The 17,771-nt window shown below is 42.0% G+C and overlaps 1 protein-coding gene across 2 annotated transcripts in view; it reads right to left on the reverse strand.

Annotated features, from left to right (window-relative positions):
* The window catches only part of PLOD2 (procollagen-lysine,2-oxoglutarate 5-dioxygenase 2), a 64,094-nt gene that overhangs the window by 30,718 nt on the left and 15,605 nt on the right, over positions 1 to 17,771 (reverse strand). For both annotated transcript variants that reach the window (XM_083739441.1, XM_083739442.1), the window contains exons 2-3: positions 13,471 to 13,562; positions 9,967 to 10,103 (exon numbers count right to left, since the gene is read on the reverse strand). In XM_083739441.1, coding sequence (XP_083595567.1) covers positions 9,967 to 10,103; positions 13,471 to 13,562 — 229 coding nt within the window. The remainder of the gene's footprint in view (positions 1 to 9,966; positions 10,104 to 13,470; positions 13,563 to 17,771) is intronic.

Raw genomic sequence — 17,771 nt, forward strand, 5'->3', positions numbered from 1 at the left:
TCTCATCCTGAAGCAAAGTTCTTAACCCGAGGTAATATTTCTGGGTTACCGGAGTCTGTAACCTGAAGCATATGTAACCCAAGGTACCACTGTATAAGAGGGCCCTTCATACATTCACCCTCCAACTTCTGAATGGGGATGGCGATAGAGTGTGTAGAGTTTATCAGGCTCATTCCTGCTCTCGTGTCTGTTTTGTACACAAATGAGGTGCCTGAAAGGGGCTAGTGCAGGCTTCCTCAACCTCGGCCCTTGAGATGCTTTTGGCCTACAACTCCCATGATCCCTAGCTAGCAGGCCCAGTGGCCAGGGATGATGGGAATTGTAGTCCCAAAACATCTGGAGGGCCAAGGTTGAGGAAGCCTGGGCTAGTGTTTGGGTTTTTGTTTTGTTTTTTGTATCAGATTGCTTGCTCTTTAAGTGCCTGCATAAAACACCACTGCCTTGTGAGTGATTACAAATTCCCAAATCTGACTGCTCTATCATGGTTGTACTTTTACACACCAGTTCCAAACATCAGTGATAATATCCACAGCTGGCAATACCAGTTCACAAACAGTTTTTCAGAGATTGAGGCTCACTGCTGATTCCTCTGCAGAAATAGCTTGTTTAGGATGTAACATGCTGAATGTTGTACCGCATGATATCACAAACTATGGTATTTTTGCTGATGCTGCTGAGATTTTACAACTAGCTGGAGACATATATTTGAGAAGCAATGTTTTAGCAGTGCAGCATTCAGTATATACAAAGCATTACTATGGTCCTTTGACAAGGAGTGATACCAATACAAAAGGGCAACAGAGTGCAAAATGGGCTGCTTTCATTAAGGTGGTTTATAACAATCACTTATTGTGTTCTTCCTTTGCCAACACATGTTCTCTGGAAGAAAACCGATATGTTGGCTTTGGCATGCCAACTTTCAGTAGAACAAGGTTATTATAGACGCTACCGCAGGTCTTAAGACACAGGGCTCTGTCACAACACACGCAGTTTGCAAAATGAAACCCCTGCTTTCTGTATAAAACCATGAAAAGGGCTAACAATGAATGAGCCCCTGTTGGAATCATTGCACTGCAAATTCATTAACTCAAGGAGGCCTTTGTCTAGGAACCGGAGCAATTATTGACTTGATTCCACTCAGGCAAATCTCTATTCTGCCATCACCATGCCCTTTTCATCCAATGTCTACCTTCTTTGCAAACACAGTTAATAAAACTGACTAGTCAATAAAACACAGACTACTTGCCTCTCTGAAAGTTACTTAGCTCAGTCATTACATCCAATGCTACTGCATTACATGTTCAGCTGCACCTATTTTAATGGCCTTTGGAAAGCTTAAGAGAACAGAATTGCTCTTTTGGATTTCAATAACACTGTTTTACAGCTTGGTGTTACATGTGCGCATCTGCACTCTCTTATTACAGGGTCCCCCCCCCCCTCCAAAAAAAAATCGTTCCAGGTTGTCTCTAGTTCTCCCTATGCAGCACTTCAAATATTTTCTGGACACACGGATCCATTACCAGGGAATAAAGAAGACTTATGCCTCCTTTCATTTTCCTCTCCCCGACCACAAGCTTGCCAAACTGTATTCCCCTGCATCTGGTAATTCAGCAGTCCAAGATCTTGGCTGCCTCTATCCTTCCCCTCCTTGTCTCCCCAGCTCCCTTTTTCCTCCAGTCTCTCTTCAGAGAGCGACTACCACAAATGCATAAGCTGTAGAGGTCCTTGTCATTTGGCAGTTTTAAACCACATGAGGGGAAGAAAAAGAAGGCCTTGTTCTTTTCGTTCTTTTTGCAGTCATGAATGTGCACTCAAACAGGTTTCCTCTCTACTAAACTATAGAGGATGTGAAAGATGTACAGTGGAACCTTGGTTTCGAAATGTAATCTGTTCCGGAAGACCATTCGACTTCTGAAACATTCGAAAACCGAGGCACAAAGGGCAGTCTGCAAATTTACAGAGAAAATTGAGAAAAATACAATGCCCATTCAACTTCCAAGATGCGTTCAAAAATGGAAACATTTACTTCTGGGTTTTTGGCAATCAAGTTCCGAAATGTTCGTCAACGGAGACGTTAGAAAACTGAGGTACCACTGTATTCTTCATTTTATGTTCTGCTTGTCATCTTCTCCACAACCCTATATTTTCTTGCTGCTGCCACACCTTGGTTTCCTCCATCATCAGCCTAGTGCTTGTCAGATGTTTTGCACTGTAACTCCCATCAGCCCCAGTGAGCATGGCCACTGGTTACAGACTATGAGAGTTGGGAACCAAAACATCTGAAGGACACAAGGTGTGCTTTCCTTTTTTGCTTTCTTCTATATAGACTTCCCAGACAGCTAGTCCAACAGAGGCAAGAGAAGGAAACCTCATCCATGGAGCCAACTCAGCCTAGGGAGCGAGGACCTATACTTTCTAGGACAGCAACTAGAAGTGCTGGCAATGTTTGTGGAATCCCCAACCAGCCCTGATGGTAGAGAAGGAGCCAGGAATCATTTCTCCAGGAAATGGGACATTCTAGGCATCACAAAGGAAAACAATACCTCTTCAATGGGGCTTTCCCAAGAACAGGAGTGGAGGACTGAACAAGAAAAGGATTTGAAATGAGCATGTCACATTATGTTTGAAGACAGGTTATGTGAAAAACAGCAGGCACAGGATCATGGTCTGGCTGTGTTTCAGTGACAGAAGCTTTACAGCAGCATCAGGCAGAACTTTGCATTGCAAAATATTATTTTTTCTCCTCATACTACCAGACTGCTTTTTTAAATTATGAAGTCCTCTTACTTTTTGTTAACTCCTTTTATGTTTAAGCTGGAAGCATTGCCCAGCTGCATAAAAGGATGATGTCACTGTACCAAAGTAGGTAGAGTTACATTTCAGACATCCGTGAGCTACATATGCAAGTTGTGTTTGTCCTTTGGCTACAACTGCATGTTATACTGTCCAGCTCTGGCCAAGCTCTCTCTCCTGGGGGTGGGGGACATTGAACTGCCACTGGGGGAACAGAAACACTCCAGCAGCACTTAGGAAAGGCATAAGGGCCCTACTTCTCCTTGGCAATGCTACAGTACCTGAGGGCCATTAACACAGTGCTGATCTAACAAGTCCAACAACATCTAAGTGAGCAGAGCATTCAAAGAGACAGAACCAATGCAAGACAGCAAGGCCACCCCTCACGGTGTGGGGCCCTTCCACCAGACATTATGCTTGGATATCAATCTGCTTACTATAGAATCAGATTGTGATGGCTTCTGTTAAGTTGTGGGTGAACATATCACATGACACAGTGATTATTCAAACAACTCTTGTTTATTCACAGGCCAGAACAGAACTGAACTGAAGGGTTCAGTCAGCCTGCTTATATAGAGCTCCACTACATTGCAACTGTAACACTTTCTGTAACTATCCAATCACTGAACGTCACTTTCAATCCCTTAATTGCATATGTGGACCTGAGTGAAAACTATCTACAGTATCCCCCTGCTGGCCAAGGGTGAGAACTTCAGTACATAACAGGTTCAAAAGAGGAGGGGGGACCTTGGATCACAGAACAAGGGGCCTATGTCTGAACATCTGTGCCTCACATATAAAGGACTATTATCCCACTTTGACAGTCATGGTTCCCCCGAAAGTCTAATGTGACCTGAAAAGAACAAAGAAAAGCAATGTGATGTGGGCAGGGGTATCAGACTAGACCCAAGGAAACCCTCATTTGAATGGCTACTCAACCACAAAGCCTAACTTGGGCAAGTCACTATTTTTTATCCTAAAAAAGCATGCAGCCTTCTGCTTTTGGAGAAAACTGGGATAAAAATCTGATAGACAGGTGCAGAACTGGGCCTGTAGGAAATGTATAATATGATCCTTCAGAAGCTTTACAACTGTTGAAGCAGATAAATGCTTAGCAAAACATAACAGAACTAAAAAAATGTCCCAAGGAACATTAGCATTCTCTGAAGAGTTGAAAGATATAAAGTAATACAATACAGTGGTGCCTCTGGTTACGAACTTAATTTGTTCTGGAGGTCCGTTCTTAACCTGAAACTGTTCTAAACCTGAGGTACCACTTTAGCTAATGGGGCCTCCTGCTGCCACCGTATGATTTCTGTTCTCATCCTGAGGTAAAGTTCTTAACCTGAGGTACTACTTCCGGGTTAGCAGAGTCTGTAACCCGAAGTGTTTGTAACCCGAGGCACCACTGCACTGTAAATGCAAGGTATTTCCTGAAGGGTGGGGGAAACCAAAAATTCATTCCAATCAGGTCAAAGAAGTACTATATAATGAAGCCTTGTAAGAGCAATGTATGAAGAAAAGTTCTTCAGGGTTACCTAATCTGAATTAAAACCACTGGCAGCATGACAGTAGTGGATCATATAAAAAAAGCCACACTGGCCATGGTAAAGTTCCACTGCCAAAGGAATGCCTTGCTCAGAAGTTATGATGTGATTTAGCGATGTATTTTCTGGCCTTTACACTTTCTTTTTTAAAAAAGAAATCCTTTGTTGGTAGGAGAAGAGGGAAGCTTAGCTAGCAAAACAATATTGATTTCACTCATAGACTTGAAACATGATATTTTAGTTTGAAAATCTATCCTTCCTTCAGCTGCAATACTGGTATCGTCTGCAAACTCAGGAACACGTTTCTGAAATGGTGTACTTGAAGTCCTTTATACAGAGTCACACTGTCAGAATTCACTACTGTAGTGGAATAAATTATTGCTGTAGCCGGTCTCCATTTCCCTGAGAGGACTGAAACCTGTGTGAAAATGCACAGAAGCCTTTTACATAGAAAGATAAGGCTTTTAACGGTTTCCCCTGCTATTTTATTGTATATCACCTTGAAACGATTATAGAGATGAACAACAACAGCAGCAACAATCTCCACACTTAGGTTTTAAATACTGTGAATCAGGGATGAGGAATTCAGCACCTGGTATTGAAAAGTCTTGTCTAGATTGGTGCCTCAAAATGTTATTGCACTGCAACACCCATTGCCCTTGAGTATTTGCTTTCCTGGCTGATGGGAGCTGGAGTCCACAATATCTGGAGTGCAACAGGTTACCTATCCCTGCTGGAAACCATAGCAAGCTATTTTTTACAGAAAAACAACAACAACAATGCCTTCTCTGAAGGCAAGGGTATGTTCAAGACAGAGGACACTGACTTTAGCACTGCATCTGCACACATTGGATTGATCCAGAACGTGTTATAAAGTTATGCCATTCTTTGCTGAATTTATTGTCCTCTTGGTGCCTCAGATCAGTGGATTTGAGGCACCAAGAGGATAATAAATTCAGCACAGAATGGCATAACTTTATAGAATATATTAAAGATCACTATAAACATTTAAAAATGTTAGCAGGATTGATATAGCACTTGTAATTTAAAACAATAAAGAATAAAAATGGAAATGTAATAAGTTAGATAAATGCAATTAGATGCAGCAAAAAAGGAAGGAACTTTTTGGAAGCCATGGGAGGGGTAGAAAGAAGTACGGGGGTTCAGGGAACCCCATAAATGCATTGACAAGCATTGTGGTTTTAATGTAAACAAGTGTCTGTGTGTGTAAAAAAATGTTATTTGCAAATTTTAAAATAAAAACTAAAAAGAAAAAAAGAATGCTGATTTGAGATTTGGGACACACACACACAAACACACACACACACACACACACACACACACACACATACACACATATACATAATTACATACATAAATATAATTCAGAAGTGAAGTGGTGTTATTTCTGTCTCTATAGCAAGGAAGCTGACATACCATCAATCAAGTATACAAGGCTACACTGATTATTCGCTTCAGAATCAAAGTCAAGAGACTGAAGAAATAATTGATCCATTGATTTATTGTAATGTATACACTGCCTTGGGACGCGGGTGGCGCTGTGGGTTAAACCACAGAGCCTAGGACTTGCCAATCAGAAGGTCAGCAGTTCGAATCCCCACGATGGGGTGAGCTCCTGTTGCTCAGTCCCTGCTACTGCCAACCTAGCAGTTCGAAAGCACGTCAAAGTGCAAGTAGATAAATAGGTACCGCTCTGGCGGGAAGGTAAACGGCATTTCCATGTGCTGCTCTGGTTCACCAGAAGCAGCTTAGTCATGCTGGCCACATGACCCAGAAGCTCCCTCAGCCAATAAAGCGAGATGAGCGCCACAACCCCAGAGTCGGTCACGACTGGACCTAATGGTCAGGGGTACCTTTACCTTTACCAATACCCTGCCTTTGGTTGCTCCAAAAATATACTAAAAATAGCATCTCTTGCTTAAAAACAGAACAGAAAGTAAAGCACAAGAAAGAATATAAATTGGCAGGTGGGTGCCAAGTGAGCCTCTCTGGAGAATATGTTCTAAAGTAGAGGCACAATCAAGGAAAAGGTCCTTTTCCCTGGTAACCATCTCCCCCCCCCCCCATCCCATATGATGGCAGGGGAAATGATGAAGGGCCTCTCATGAAGATCTCAGAAAGCTGAAACACATGGGAAAATAGGTAGCTGTTACATAGGTAAGGTTGACTGACATGCTGTGTTTTTCGTAGAGGCAAATAATCTCACTGCAAAAGAAAGCTGGAACAGAAAGCTGCTGATTAACAAGGGGTAAGGGGGAAAAGGCAAAAGCTCGTCTTTTGCTCCAAGCGGAACGGCAGGTATTTAGAAGCTTTGCAGGGAAGGAAGCCTATTAAGTAAGCTGTATAATGTTACCCAGTGGGTTCATGAAGACTCCCACTGTTTTGCTTTTCCCCAAAGTTTGGCAGAAGAAATGTGAAAAGTGTGCCTTGGAGTTTCTCCAGCTCTCAACAAAAAATATAAAATGAATAAATGAAAATGGCTGGCTTGTGCTCCAGACAACCCTCCATTCAAGCTGGCTAACCCCAGAGTTGGACCTAAAGCACAGTGTGAAACAGGGGATGCTCTGAGAGGAGAAAGTGGTGCCTGGCTCAGAGCTGCATTTTCCCTTTTTGCAAAGTTGTAGCAGGAACTTTCAGTCAGTGACAGGAACCAGATGCTCTCTAGAGTATGAGCTCCCAGACAACATTTTTCCACCACAAGATGGAATGACCTCATGTTATTCCTTTGCTTTTCTGTGTCCCAGAGTGGCAGCATATTAAGGCATTCAGAGAACTTTTGAAGTGGTAACAGTAGCAGCCATATGACAGAGTGGAAGGGCTTAAATATTTAAAGTATGTTTACAAATTCCAATTCCAGATTTGTTATCAGTTATAAATAGCTATATCAACCATGGGGTTTAATTGCTTTGAAATTCTGCCTGTTCCAAAGTGGCCAAAGTGAGTATTTTCCCTATCATGAAAACATTTGTCTCATGGCAAAACACAATTGACCAGGCCATACTTTTTGTGTCATGAGCTACTGGGAGAATCTGCAAGTCATTTGAGGTTTTTTCTACAATCAAGGGGTATATAAATTTCATTAAATAAAATAAAAAAATAAATTATTGTTATTATTGTTGTTGTTATTAATTCATGTGTTGCCTTATACTCGAAGATCTCAAGGTGACATACATAGTAAATATTGAAAATATACGACATCTAAAAATGATCACAGTAAACAGCCCCCACAAAGTACACATTTCCTGCCACAACTCTTTCTTTCTTTCTTTCTTTCTTTCTTTCTTTCTTTCTTTCTTTCTTTCTCTCTCTCTCTCTCTCTCTCACACACACACAGAGCGCAATAAAACAGAAAGCTGCTAAAAATCACCAGATATCAACATTCAAATGCTTGAGGTGTATAAAAGGTCTTTAGCCTGAATGTACTTAACAATATAAGCAAGACTCAAACAGGTTTTTAAAAAGTAAGAATATGCATTTAATTCTTATGAACAGAAATTGAAACTCTAACAGCATGCAAGTTTCAGAAGAAATGTGCGGCTCATTACATTACACATCAAGTCTTCCACTTCCTTATTATTTGGGTTTCTCGCCTTGAGAATGTCTTAAAGCCTGTTTTGAAGTCTTGGAGAAGCTGCTCTCCTAGCTAATCATGGGAAGCAGAGAATGCTGTGCTGCGGTGTTAAGTTCAGCCAGAGGACCTGCCATTTCTCCCATAGGAAGGAAGTTAGATTGGCAGGCTTCCACAGGCCATGTGTAAGTGACTGAAGCCGAGTCCAGACAGTTATTCCCCTAGAGCTAGACAGTGGCGTAGCGTGGGGGGTGCAGGGGGGGCTGGCCGCACCAGGCGCAACATCTGGGGGTTAGGGTTAGGGGGCGCAAATCCATGGGTTAGGGGGCACAAATTACTTGCCTTGCCCCGGGTGCTGACAACCCACGCTACGCCACTGGAGCTAGATATTCAGGGTGGGGAGGGCATTACCAACTAGGTTGGCTCATTCATGGTGCCCAGCCTCCATGCTTTGGAGGCGATGTCACACACTTGAAAAATGAAGGTTACGCAAGGGGCTTTTTTGAAGAGGGAACTCACAGGAACTCATTTCCGGCATCTCTCAGGTGGGTGCCATTGCCATTCTAAGAGAATGAGGGAGGTGTTCATGGTGAGTTCCGGCACCTCTTTTTCTAGAAAAATAGCACTGGATATTCATCATTAAGAATCCACACCTGCTGACATGTATATGCTTAGACACTTTTGTGCAAATGTCATCTTCAACATGTGAAGGACTGGTGCAATAAGTGAGCCAGCAGGCAGGATTCAGACTTTCCCCCTCCACACTCACCATTGTAACACAAAGACCGCATGCAAAGGGTCTGAATCTTTATGCTAGTAAAGCAAACAGAACAGACCGGGAAATGGCCGGCTGTGCCCCATGCTGTTAAGACTATTACTCCCATCATCCATGACTATCGGTTGGTACTGGCTAGGGCTGATGGGAGTTGTAGTCCAACATTGTATGAAGGGAATAGACTTCACTGTGATAGTCTTTATTGCAACTCTAATCCCATTAAACATTTCCTCGGGATTAATTGCCTCTGATTCTTTACTCGAAAACTCCAAGGTGGGTGAAATTCCCACTTTAGCTATAATCCTGTACAGAATACAGGGGGAAATATGTGTGTGTGTGTGCGCGCGCGTGCATGCGCGCGCACACACACAGAATACAAAAGAATGTCTAAAATATTTTTGAAAGGCGACACCAATTAATTATAAAACATGCACCCTAAGAGTTAGGGCTCCAAAATAACAGCTTTTACTTCTGAGCCTCATATGAATTATGGATCACCAGGCTCAGCCCTGCAATTTTCTTCAATAGGAGGGCCTGGAAAACATGGGGCTGGGGAGAAGATCTAGGAGATTGTATGAAGGACATCATTGAATAACTTCAGCCAGTTCCCACACAAAACATCTGAGACTGGTGGAGGAAGTCTCCCAAGTCAGAAAGAATTACAACATCGGGAAAGCTTGCATCCCAGCACTGGACCTCTGAATTTTAGAAATTAGCCAATATGCTGTCTTCCAGATGTTGTTGGACTTCAGCTCCCATAAACCCTTGCCAACATGGCCACTGGTCGGGCATAAGAGCTGGAGGGCACCAGGTTGAAGGAATCTGCTGTAAGTTTAACATAAATTTGCTGCTACCGCTCACTGTGCATTCTTTCTAAGAACACTTTCTTATTTAACTGCCAATTGTGCAGGTCATTTACCCATTTACTTCTGACAGGAATTTCTAACTCATAAAGCAGGAATGTTTATTTTAGACTGCGTGTCTCACAGCTTCTTGAAGCTAGATAACATCCACTCCCCCCTCCCTTCAAGCAACACAACATGCCCCGCTGACAGTTTCTGCATCTGTAAATCTGTTAAACAAACAAAGACTGCTTCTTATACGGCCTAAAATCTCTGGAAGTGGATAGAAACACTAGCTTTCCCCATTTAAAAACTAGGACACAGGGAAATATATGCATGTTAACCAACAGCATGTCACAACAAAACTGATTTTCCTCCACAGTCCAAAGTACAGGATCCAAAATAAATAAGTTATCTTACCAGTCAACATACATAACCACCAAATCCTCTTGATCAGCATATGATTCCAATGCAGACTTCAACAGGCGTACTTTCTGACCTCCTCCGATAGAGTTTAGAATATCTCCTCCTTTCCACTCTTCGCCTTTACCCAGCACCTAAGATAAATAATGAAGGGTCTTGAGCAGAGTGTGCTGTCACAACCTGGACCATTATTGATCAGCAGTGAGATAGTATTTGGTCTTCATCCTATAAATTAGTGTCAGCTCCAGGGGGACTGGCTAATGTGTCCTCTGATGGGATTCTTCCTCTGCCGGTAGGTCTTGGTATCTCCTGGTATTCTCCTGATGGACACCTGCTACAACTGCAGACATCTCCAAGCAAAAACACAAGCAACTGTCAATGGCAAAAGCCACTGACTAGGGCAGTCCATAACTCCAACTTGCTTGCTACAGGTACCAGAGAATACTTTCACCCAGAGAACTGGCTGTTTGTCCATCAATGGATTTGACTTTGGCAAAAAAAAAAACAAAAAAAAAACCAATACCTGCTGCTGGACTAAAGGCACTGGTTGCAGTAAATCACCACAAGCCCTACTGTCAGCAGAGGAGGCTGTTAGTGGCGTTGCTTCTGTCTCATGCCTTTTTGGCACTGACCCATGACCCATGAGTCTTCTTAGTGGTAGTTCACCATTGGTGGAATGCCTCCCTGGTGAGCTATGTCTTTCTCCCTCCTTATCAACTTTCCAGAGAAATATAAAGACATTCCTGTTTACCCAGGCATTTGACAGCTGATGGAACTTTAAAATTAGTAACTGTGAGGGTCTGTGATAGCTTTTTAATGTTTTTAGGTGTTTTAGATGTTTTTAAAGGTAAAGGACCCCTGACAGTTAAGTCCAGTCGCGAACAACACTGGGGTTGAGGTGCTGATCTCGCTTTACTGGCTGAGGGAGCCGGCGTTTGTCCGCAGACAGTTTTTCCAGGTCATGTGGCCAGCATGACTAAGCCACTTCTGGTGAAACTAGAGCAGCACACGGAAATACCGTTTACCTTCCTGCCGGAGCAGTACCTATTTATCTGATTGCACTTTGATGTGATTTTGAACTGCTAGGTTGGCAGGAACTGGGACTGAGCAATAGGAGCTCACCCCGTCGTAGGGATTCGAACCGCCGACTTTCCGATGGGCAAGCCCAAGAGGCCCAGTGGTTTAGACCACAGCGCCACCCGCGTCCCCCTTAGATGTTTTAAGGTGGTATTTAATTGGATTTAAATAGGGATTTTTATTTTGAATTGAATTGTTTGCCACCCTGGCTTCCTTTGGGAAGAAGAGTGGGGTACAAACACAATCAACCAATCAATAAATTGCACAAGACAGAGCTGCAAATGGATTATGGAGGGTTAGTAAAAAGTCAGCTATCATTTTATCAGACAGTTTCTCAGGTCTTATGGGGCCTGTCAAATGCTCAACCCTTTCTAAATCAGACTTTTTCTTAAATATGATTACTGTTGTCCTATCTAGTGGATTAGAGGGGGGATCCTCAATTCACTTCCAAAGAAGAAACACTGTTTCCCTATCACATTTTAATTCTCAGTGCATTTCCTGTACGTCAATGAGTAGAAAAGAAACTTATTTGAAGTGAACATGTTTAGGCTGAAAACAAGTTACAACAAAGCTCAACACACACCTCCCATGCCTTCCAACAGTTTAGACATATTAAAGACAGGATTTCACTGCCCATAAATTTTCCATGTCCCAAGCAGTCCTGAGCACTATGACATCACTCTAGAAATATGAGAGGCGATTCCTAAGCAAACAGTAACCCAGCAATTACTTTCCACCACATAAGTCGCTCAAAGCCCCAACTTGCTGAGAAAGAGAAGGAAAAGCTTTTGATTCTTAAACTAGATAAGTAGAGTATTTCCAAGGATAAATCACAACTGGGCTAGGACACTGTGGACAATGGAGACGAACACCACTAATCTGCATGTTGAAGGAGTTTCGTTGGGCAGTGGTAATTGTAAAGTTTTGCCTCATTTGCAAAAAGGAATCCTGCACTGCTTGTGTTTCATTCCTGGCCATCGCAGTGGGATAAACATTCATGCTATCACAGCTAAGGCACCTTCATAGTGTTGAGGTGCCAGAACAGATGGTGCATTCAGGATGGAATAGTATTTGTTTAGTTGGTTGGCCGGGATTTCTTTTTAATCTATTTTAGCTGAAGAAAACAGATAAAGGCTCTGGGAACTAAATTAAGAGAACTGCATGTTGATATTGCCTACACCAGCCCCTTCCTTCCATGCACAAAATAAATTGTGCATATATAGGCAATGTCCACACAACTGGAAATTACCTTTTTGGGGGTTGCTGAATCCTGATTGTGTGGAGAGACCTTACATACACAAAAGTTCTTAGCCCTGCTCACAAAACAGCATGCGGAGCCTGATTGTGATGGCAGGCATGACCCAGCTTCTTTGTCACATATTAAGTAGCAACCAAATACTGATGGTTTTAAAAGGGGCTTTTAAAAGGACACAGGGCCATAGCTCAGTGGTACAATAAGTCCCAGGTTCAATCTCTGGTTGGGCTGGGAATAAAATCCTATAGCTGTTGCCAGTCAGTGTAGACTGCATTGAATTAGATGGACCATAGGACTGACACGGTGAAATGCAGTTTCCTAAATTTCCTACATTCACTGGCAGAGTACAGGCATTGCATGCAGAAAGTTCAAAGTTCAGTCACTAATGTCTCCAAGTAGGAGTGAGAAAATCTCCTGTCCAAAACCCCTGAGAGCTGCTACTGGTCAGTGTAGCAATACTAAACTTAGATTAGCCAGTAATCTGACTCAGTACATGTCATATCTCTATGCCTTGCAGTCAGGCCCGTGGGAATCTGCTAAGCAAAATATTTTTATTTTTTTTTACCTCCATTGCTCTGGACCTCTCTGATAGGAAATTCCCTTTAAAGTTGAAGTGCTAAGTCCTTTACAGCCTATTTCAGTTATCAGTGTTTTCCTACAGAACCAAGTGGAGGAGCACCCATTCCTTGCAGAAGTAACTTTTTTAAAGCAGCAGTTGGGATAAGGCCAAAAATAAGGAGGAGATATAAATTCCAAGAAATGGATGCATTTTATTCTGAAGATGCAGAATATTAGTGGGATGCTTTCGGATGAAAATAGTTACCAAGCATAAGCACAAGTTAACTGGAAAGGAAAAGAGATAATATTTACACAGACTGTGGATAAAACCTTGCCAGCCCTTAAGTCTATAAGCCTGTGGAATAGCCTCCTGAGCTAAGTAGAAAACTCTACCATCTGGAATATTAAGAGCTAGACTAGGAGAAAGATTACTAAACCTACAGTAGGGAATAATTCTGAATTGGCAAAGGTATGCAGCAAATGACCGAAGTGGTATTTTCCATGACTTCATTCTACAGTGGTTTATTTTATGAGTGTGTGTGTGCGTGTGTGTGAACTCACACACAGAAATTATTTTCCATATTCTGAAAGAGCAGGAGGGCTCACAATACCTTTATAGTGTAGTTGAAATGCTTTGCTGATTGCATGAATCTGTGAAAGCCGTCCGTTTCCTTTGTTGCAACAGTTAGAATTAGTAGCTTATCTAGGAAAAAGGGGAAAAGAGAGAGAGAGAGAGGTGTGAGTTCTTCACAGATGAAATAACAACAACAATAATTAATGGATTTCTAGCCTGCCTTATTAGGATCTGACATGTCGGAAACACTGGACTGCCTGATTCAATATAAGGCAGCTTCATACATGGCATGCATATGGCATGAATAAAAAAGTAGAGCTAATTCTCTCCTGATTTACAAATAAATATTCTTCCCTTCTCACCTGGAGGCAGTTATTGCCATAGGCCATGAGCAAGGTAGCTATTTACAAATGACTACCATATTCCCATTTTGTGAGAACGGCCGCAACCCTGTGGTACAGTATCTGCTTTGCAGAAAGTACCATGTTCAATCCCTGGCATCCGCAGGTGGCACTGAGAGTTCCCTACCTGAAACTCCAGACAGCTGCTGCCAGTCATTGTAGACAGCACTGAGCTACTTGGAGCAATGATCTGATTTGGGATAAGGTGCTGTGGGTTAAACCACAGAGTCTAGGACTTGCCGATCAGAAGGTCAGCAGTTTGAATCCCTGTGACGGAGTGAGCTCCCGTTGCTCGGTCCCTGTTCCTGCCAACCTAGCAGTTTGAAAGCAGATCAAAGTGCAAGTAGATAAATAGGTACCACTCTGGCGGGAAGGTAAACGGTGTTTTCGTGCGCTGCTCTGGTTCGCCAGAAGCAGCTTAGTCATGCTGGCCACATGACCCGGAAGCTGTATGCCGGCTCCCTCGGCCAATAAAGCAAGATGAGTGCCGCAACCCCAGAGTTAGTCACGACTGGACCTAATGGCCAGGGGTCCCTTTACCTTTAACTTTACTAGCTTTCTGTGTTCCAAATTAAACCTATCCAAAGCAGTCGAGAAAGCCAAGCTTGTGTCTTTCTTTTGCCCTGAAAAGTGGCATACAAACATTAGGAATTATAGAGGGAAATTCACTGGGGAGCTCAGAGCTACCCACCCTGTGTGGTAGGTTAGGCTGACAGATAAACCCTTGGCCACTCAGGAAGCTCAGCTGAACAGGAATTTGAAATTGAATTGGCTACTAACCACTGCACCACATTGGCTCTGTGTTACAGCATTTACTTTCTCTTAGATTCAAACTGGATACAATAGAACTAAGCAGCTCACAAGAGAAAGTGCAGCCATTCAAGCTCATGAACAACTTTCACTTTAAATACTGTACTGAAAAGCAAGTTGTCAAAACCACATGGCAAGAAGGGGCCCTGAGGCCCCTGAATGATGGTTTTGGAAATAAAGTTGTCTAAATGAATGTCTGTGTCCTATTATTCAGGATGCAAGGAGTCAAAAGCCCAGGCCAAAATCATAATTTGCTATCCCTAATGTGCCACTTCTGACATAAAGACTTGGAAATGAAGCCATTTGGAAACCCTTCAAACTCATGGAAAATTATACATTTTCAATAAGCTAGATTTTATAGCGCAAAAGAGAAAATCCAGTTTGTGTAATAAAAGTATGTTGTTTCAAGCTATTATGTCACCAGCTTGAACATTATTGGGGATTAGTTAGTTAAAAATGCATCTCTGTTTCCAAGCATTATTTTAAAATAGGATTGCTACTAATAGTGGGTATATTTCAGCAGCAGGAACAAATTAGGTTCACAACAGCATCCTACAAACATGATAAGAAAAATCGGTATTCTGTCTAACAGATATGGCTGGAAGTTACAAAGCAGATATTGGCAGTTTTCCCATATCTTTCCCTTGTCCTCTTATAGGCTCTGAGAAGGCTGAGCAAAAAAAAAAGTACCAACTATGGGAAATAAACTTGCGACCAACCCACTGCCCCCCTTTGATTTATGGAGCTTTTGAAAAGAAAGCACCAGTAATATACTGGAAAATGTGATCATAGAAGACTAAGTAAGCCAAATGAATTCCTTATTACATTTCCCTGTATGAACTATTTTGATTTGAGAGCAATTTCAGGTTTGGATTTGGGAAGCTATACCGTATTTTACAGCTACACTTGCCAGCAAGTTGGAACAAATGTCAAGACGCTTTATAATCACTCCAAAGGAAATAATCTGAGGCATAGCAGCCAACACATAAACACTCAGTAGGCACCTCTTGTGACAGAGATGAGGAAACTGTGGCCTTCCAGATACAGTGGTACCTTGGGTTAAGTACTTAATTCATTTCGGAGGTTTGTTCTTAACCTGAAACTGTTCTTAACCTGAAGCACCACTTTAGCTAATGGAGCCTCCTGCTGCCCGATTTCTGTTCTTATCCTGAAGCAAAGTTCTTAACCTGAAGCTCTATTTCTGGGTTAGCGGAGTGTGTAACCTGAAGCGTATGTAACCTACAGCGTATGTAACCCGAGGTACCACTGTATTGCTAGATGGACAGAATCAGACACACCCTCACATGAGACCCAGTTCATCCCAGAAACTGTGCAGTGAGGGATTATTTACAAGTTCAAGGGTCACTCCCATGACCTGCTGTATATACAATCTGCATTTTGAAGGCACGTTGTGAAACCAGACAATTTTAAAATATAACATTTTAACAAATCTTTCTGAGAGATCACTGGTGCTTAGTGATAGAATTCATCTCTTCATGGTTAAGGAAAGCTCACAAAACCCAAGGAATCTCACATCAGAAGGAAGGCATTTTGTACAATTTCATATTTGTGTGAAGGTTATTACCTCTCAGTAGGTTCATTTCAGCTTTAAAGCTAATAAAATGTTTATGTTACAGTACTTCAGCTGTCATCGATCAGCTCTATTAAGTAGCAGAGAATGTTCATGAATACACAGTTCTAAACTTTGGAAGAAATTATTCTGAGGGTGCTTAAAAACTGAATGAGTTTACAGGAACTCTCTCCTTAGACAGATACAGAGCAGACAGAAAATGCCGTCATCCCGTCTATTATGTGTCTGGAATAACACTGTAATAAAGAATTAAGTTGCAGTTACATTCCCTCCCCCAGAGTGCATTACTAACTCTCTGAAACAGGGAACTGGTTTTCCAAATAAGCTGTAGAAAAAACACTTTGCAAATTTCATGTTCCTCATCCATGGACTTTCTTTACTTTCATACTGATTTTCCAGCACACAATTCTAACTGCAACTAATACCATTAAAGGGAGAGCAAAATATAGAGTGGGCTTTTCTTTACAAATATGGAAGCAAGCTGATATTTACAGTTTTCTCCCAGCCTGGAATTTGATAAATCACAATGGCATCCCTGTAGCTTTTTCCAAACATTTACCGTGTGTGTAGACAGGAACTATACCAAGCAGAAGAGCCATAATTTAACAAATAATCAACCATTTTGCCTGATTTGGGCACAGCAAAACTCTATACCTTTACTGAAAAAACTCCTGCTTCTGTGCCTAACGAAAACAAGGCTCTTCCAACATTTGATTCTAATGTACTACCAGCCTAACGAAAACAAGGCTGTTCCAACATTTGATTCTAATGTACCACCACACGGTCCTTGGGGCTAACAAAGCATTGCTCCATATGCAACGCTCTTCCATCACATAAGGGAGAGATGGGGAGCCTATGGGTGAAGGTTGCATGAGACCACTGGCCTAATTTCATGCAGGTGCTGAGAACCCAGAGAAAAAGGAGAGAAGATGAGAGGATTGTCAAGCAATCTCTCACATATTGTGCATTTTTAAGGCATATTTACGGTACTTAGGCCTTTCACAGGTGCTGTAGACTGGTATCGGTGGGCACCACATTGGTGACCCCTGTAAGGGCTTCCCCCAGACACAGCCAAATTCTAAAGAAAACAGATTCTCCCCTAATAGTCCATTTCTCAAAATGTTTAAAGAAGTTTTATGTGGTTCTGTACATTGGCATCCCAAATCCATTTTTTAAAAAAATGATAATCTAAATGGAAAAAACAATGATAAAATCTGACTGATTTATTCCAATCTAATTTTCATTTTATTTAAGACAGACAGACAACTGGCAACATTTTCCTTAATTATGGCTTGTTCAAAGGAAGACCTTTATCCGTCCCTTTGATGACATTTCCATTGACATGGAAGCTGAAAGCAGAAGCATGCCCCTGAAATAAATACAAGATGTGACTCATTTATTCTGTTTAGAACTGGCAATTTGTGTGCCCACAGAACTTCGAATTACAAAGCTCTCCCTACTGCAGATTTAGGGATGAGAGAAGATTAGCCAGAGGCTTTGCTTTTGCATTCCCTACCCCCAACATATTCACTTTCT

This window comes from Podarcis gaigeae (genome assembly GCF_964106915.1).
Source record: "Podarcis gaigeae genome assembly, chromosome: 5".
Lineage (NCBI taxonomy): Eukaryota > Metazoa > Chordata > Lepidosauria > Squamata > Lacertidae > Podarcis > Podarcis gaigeae.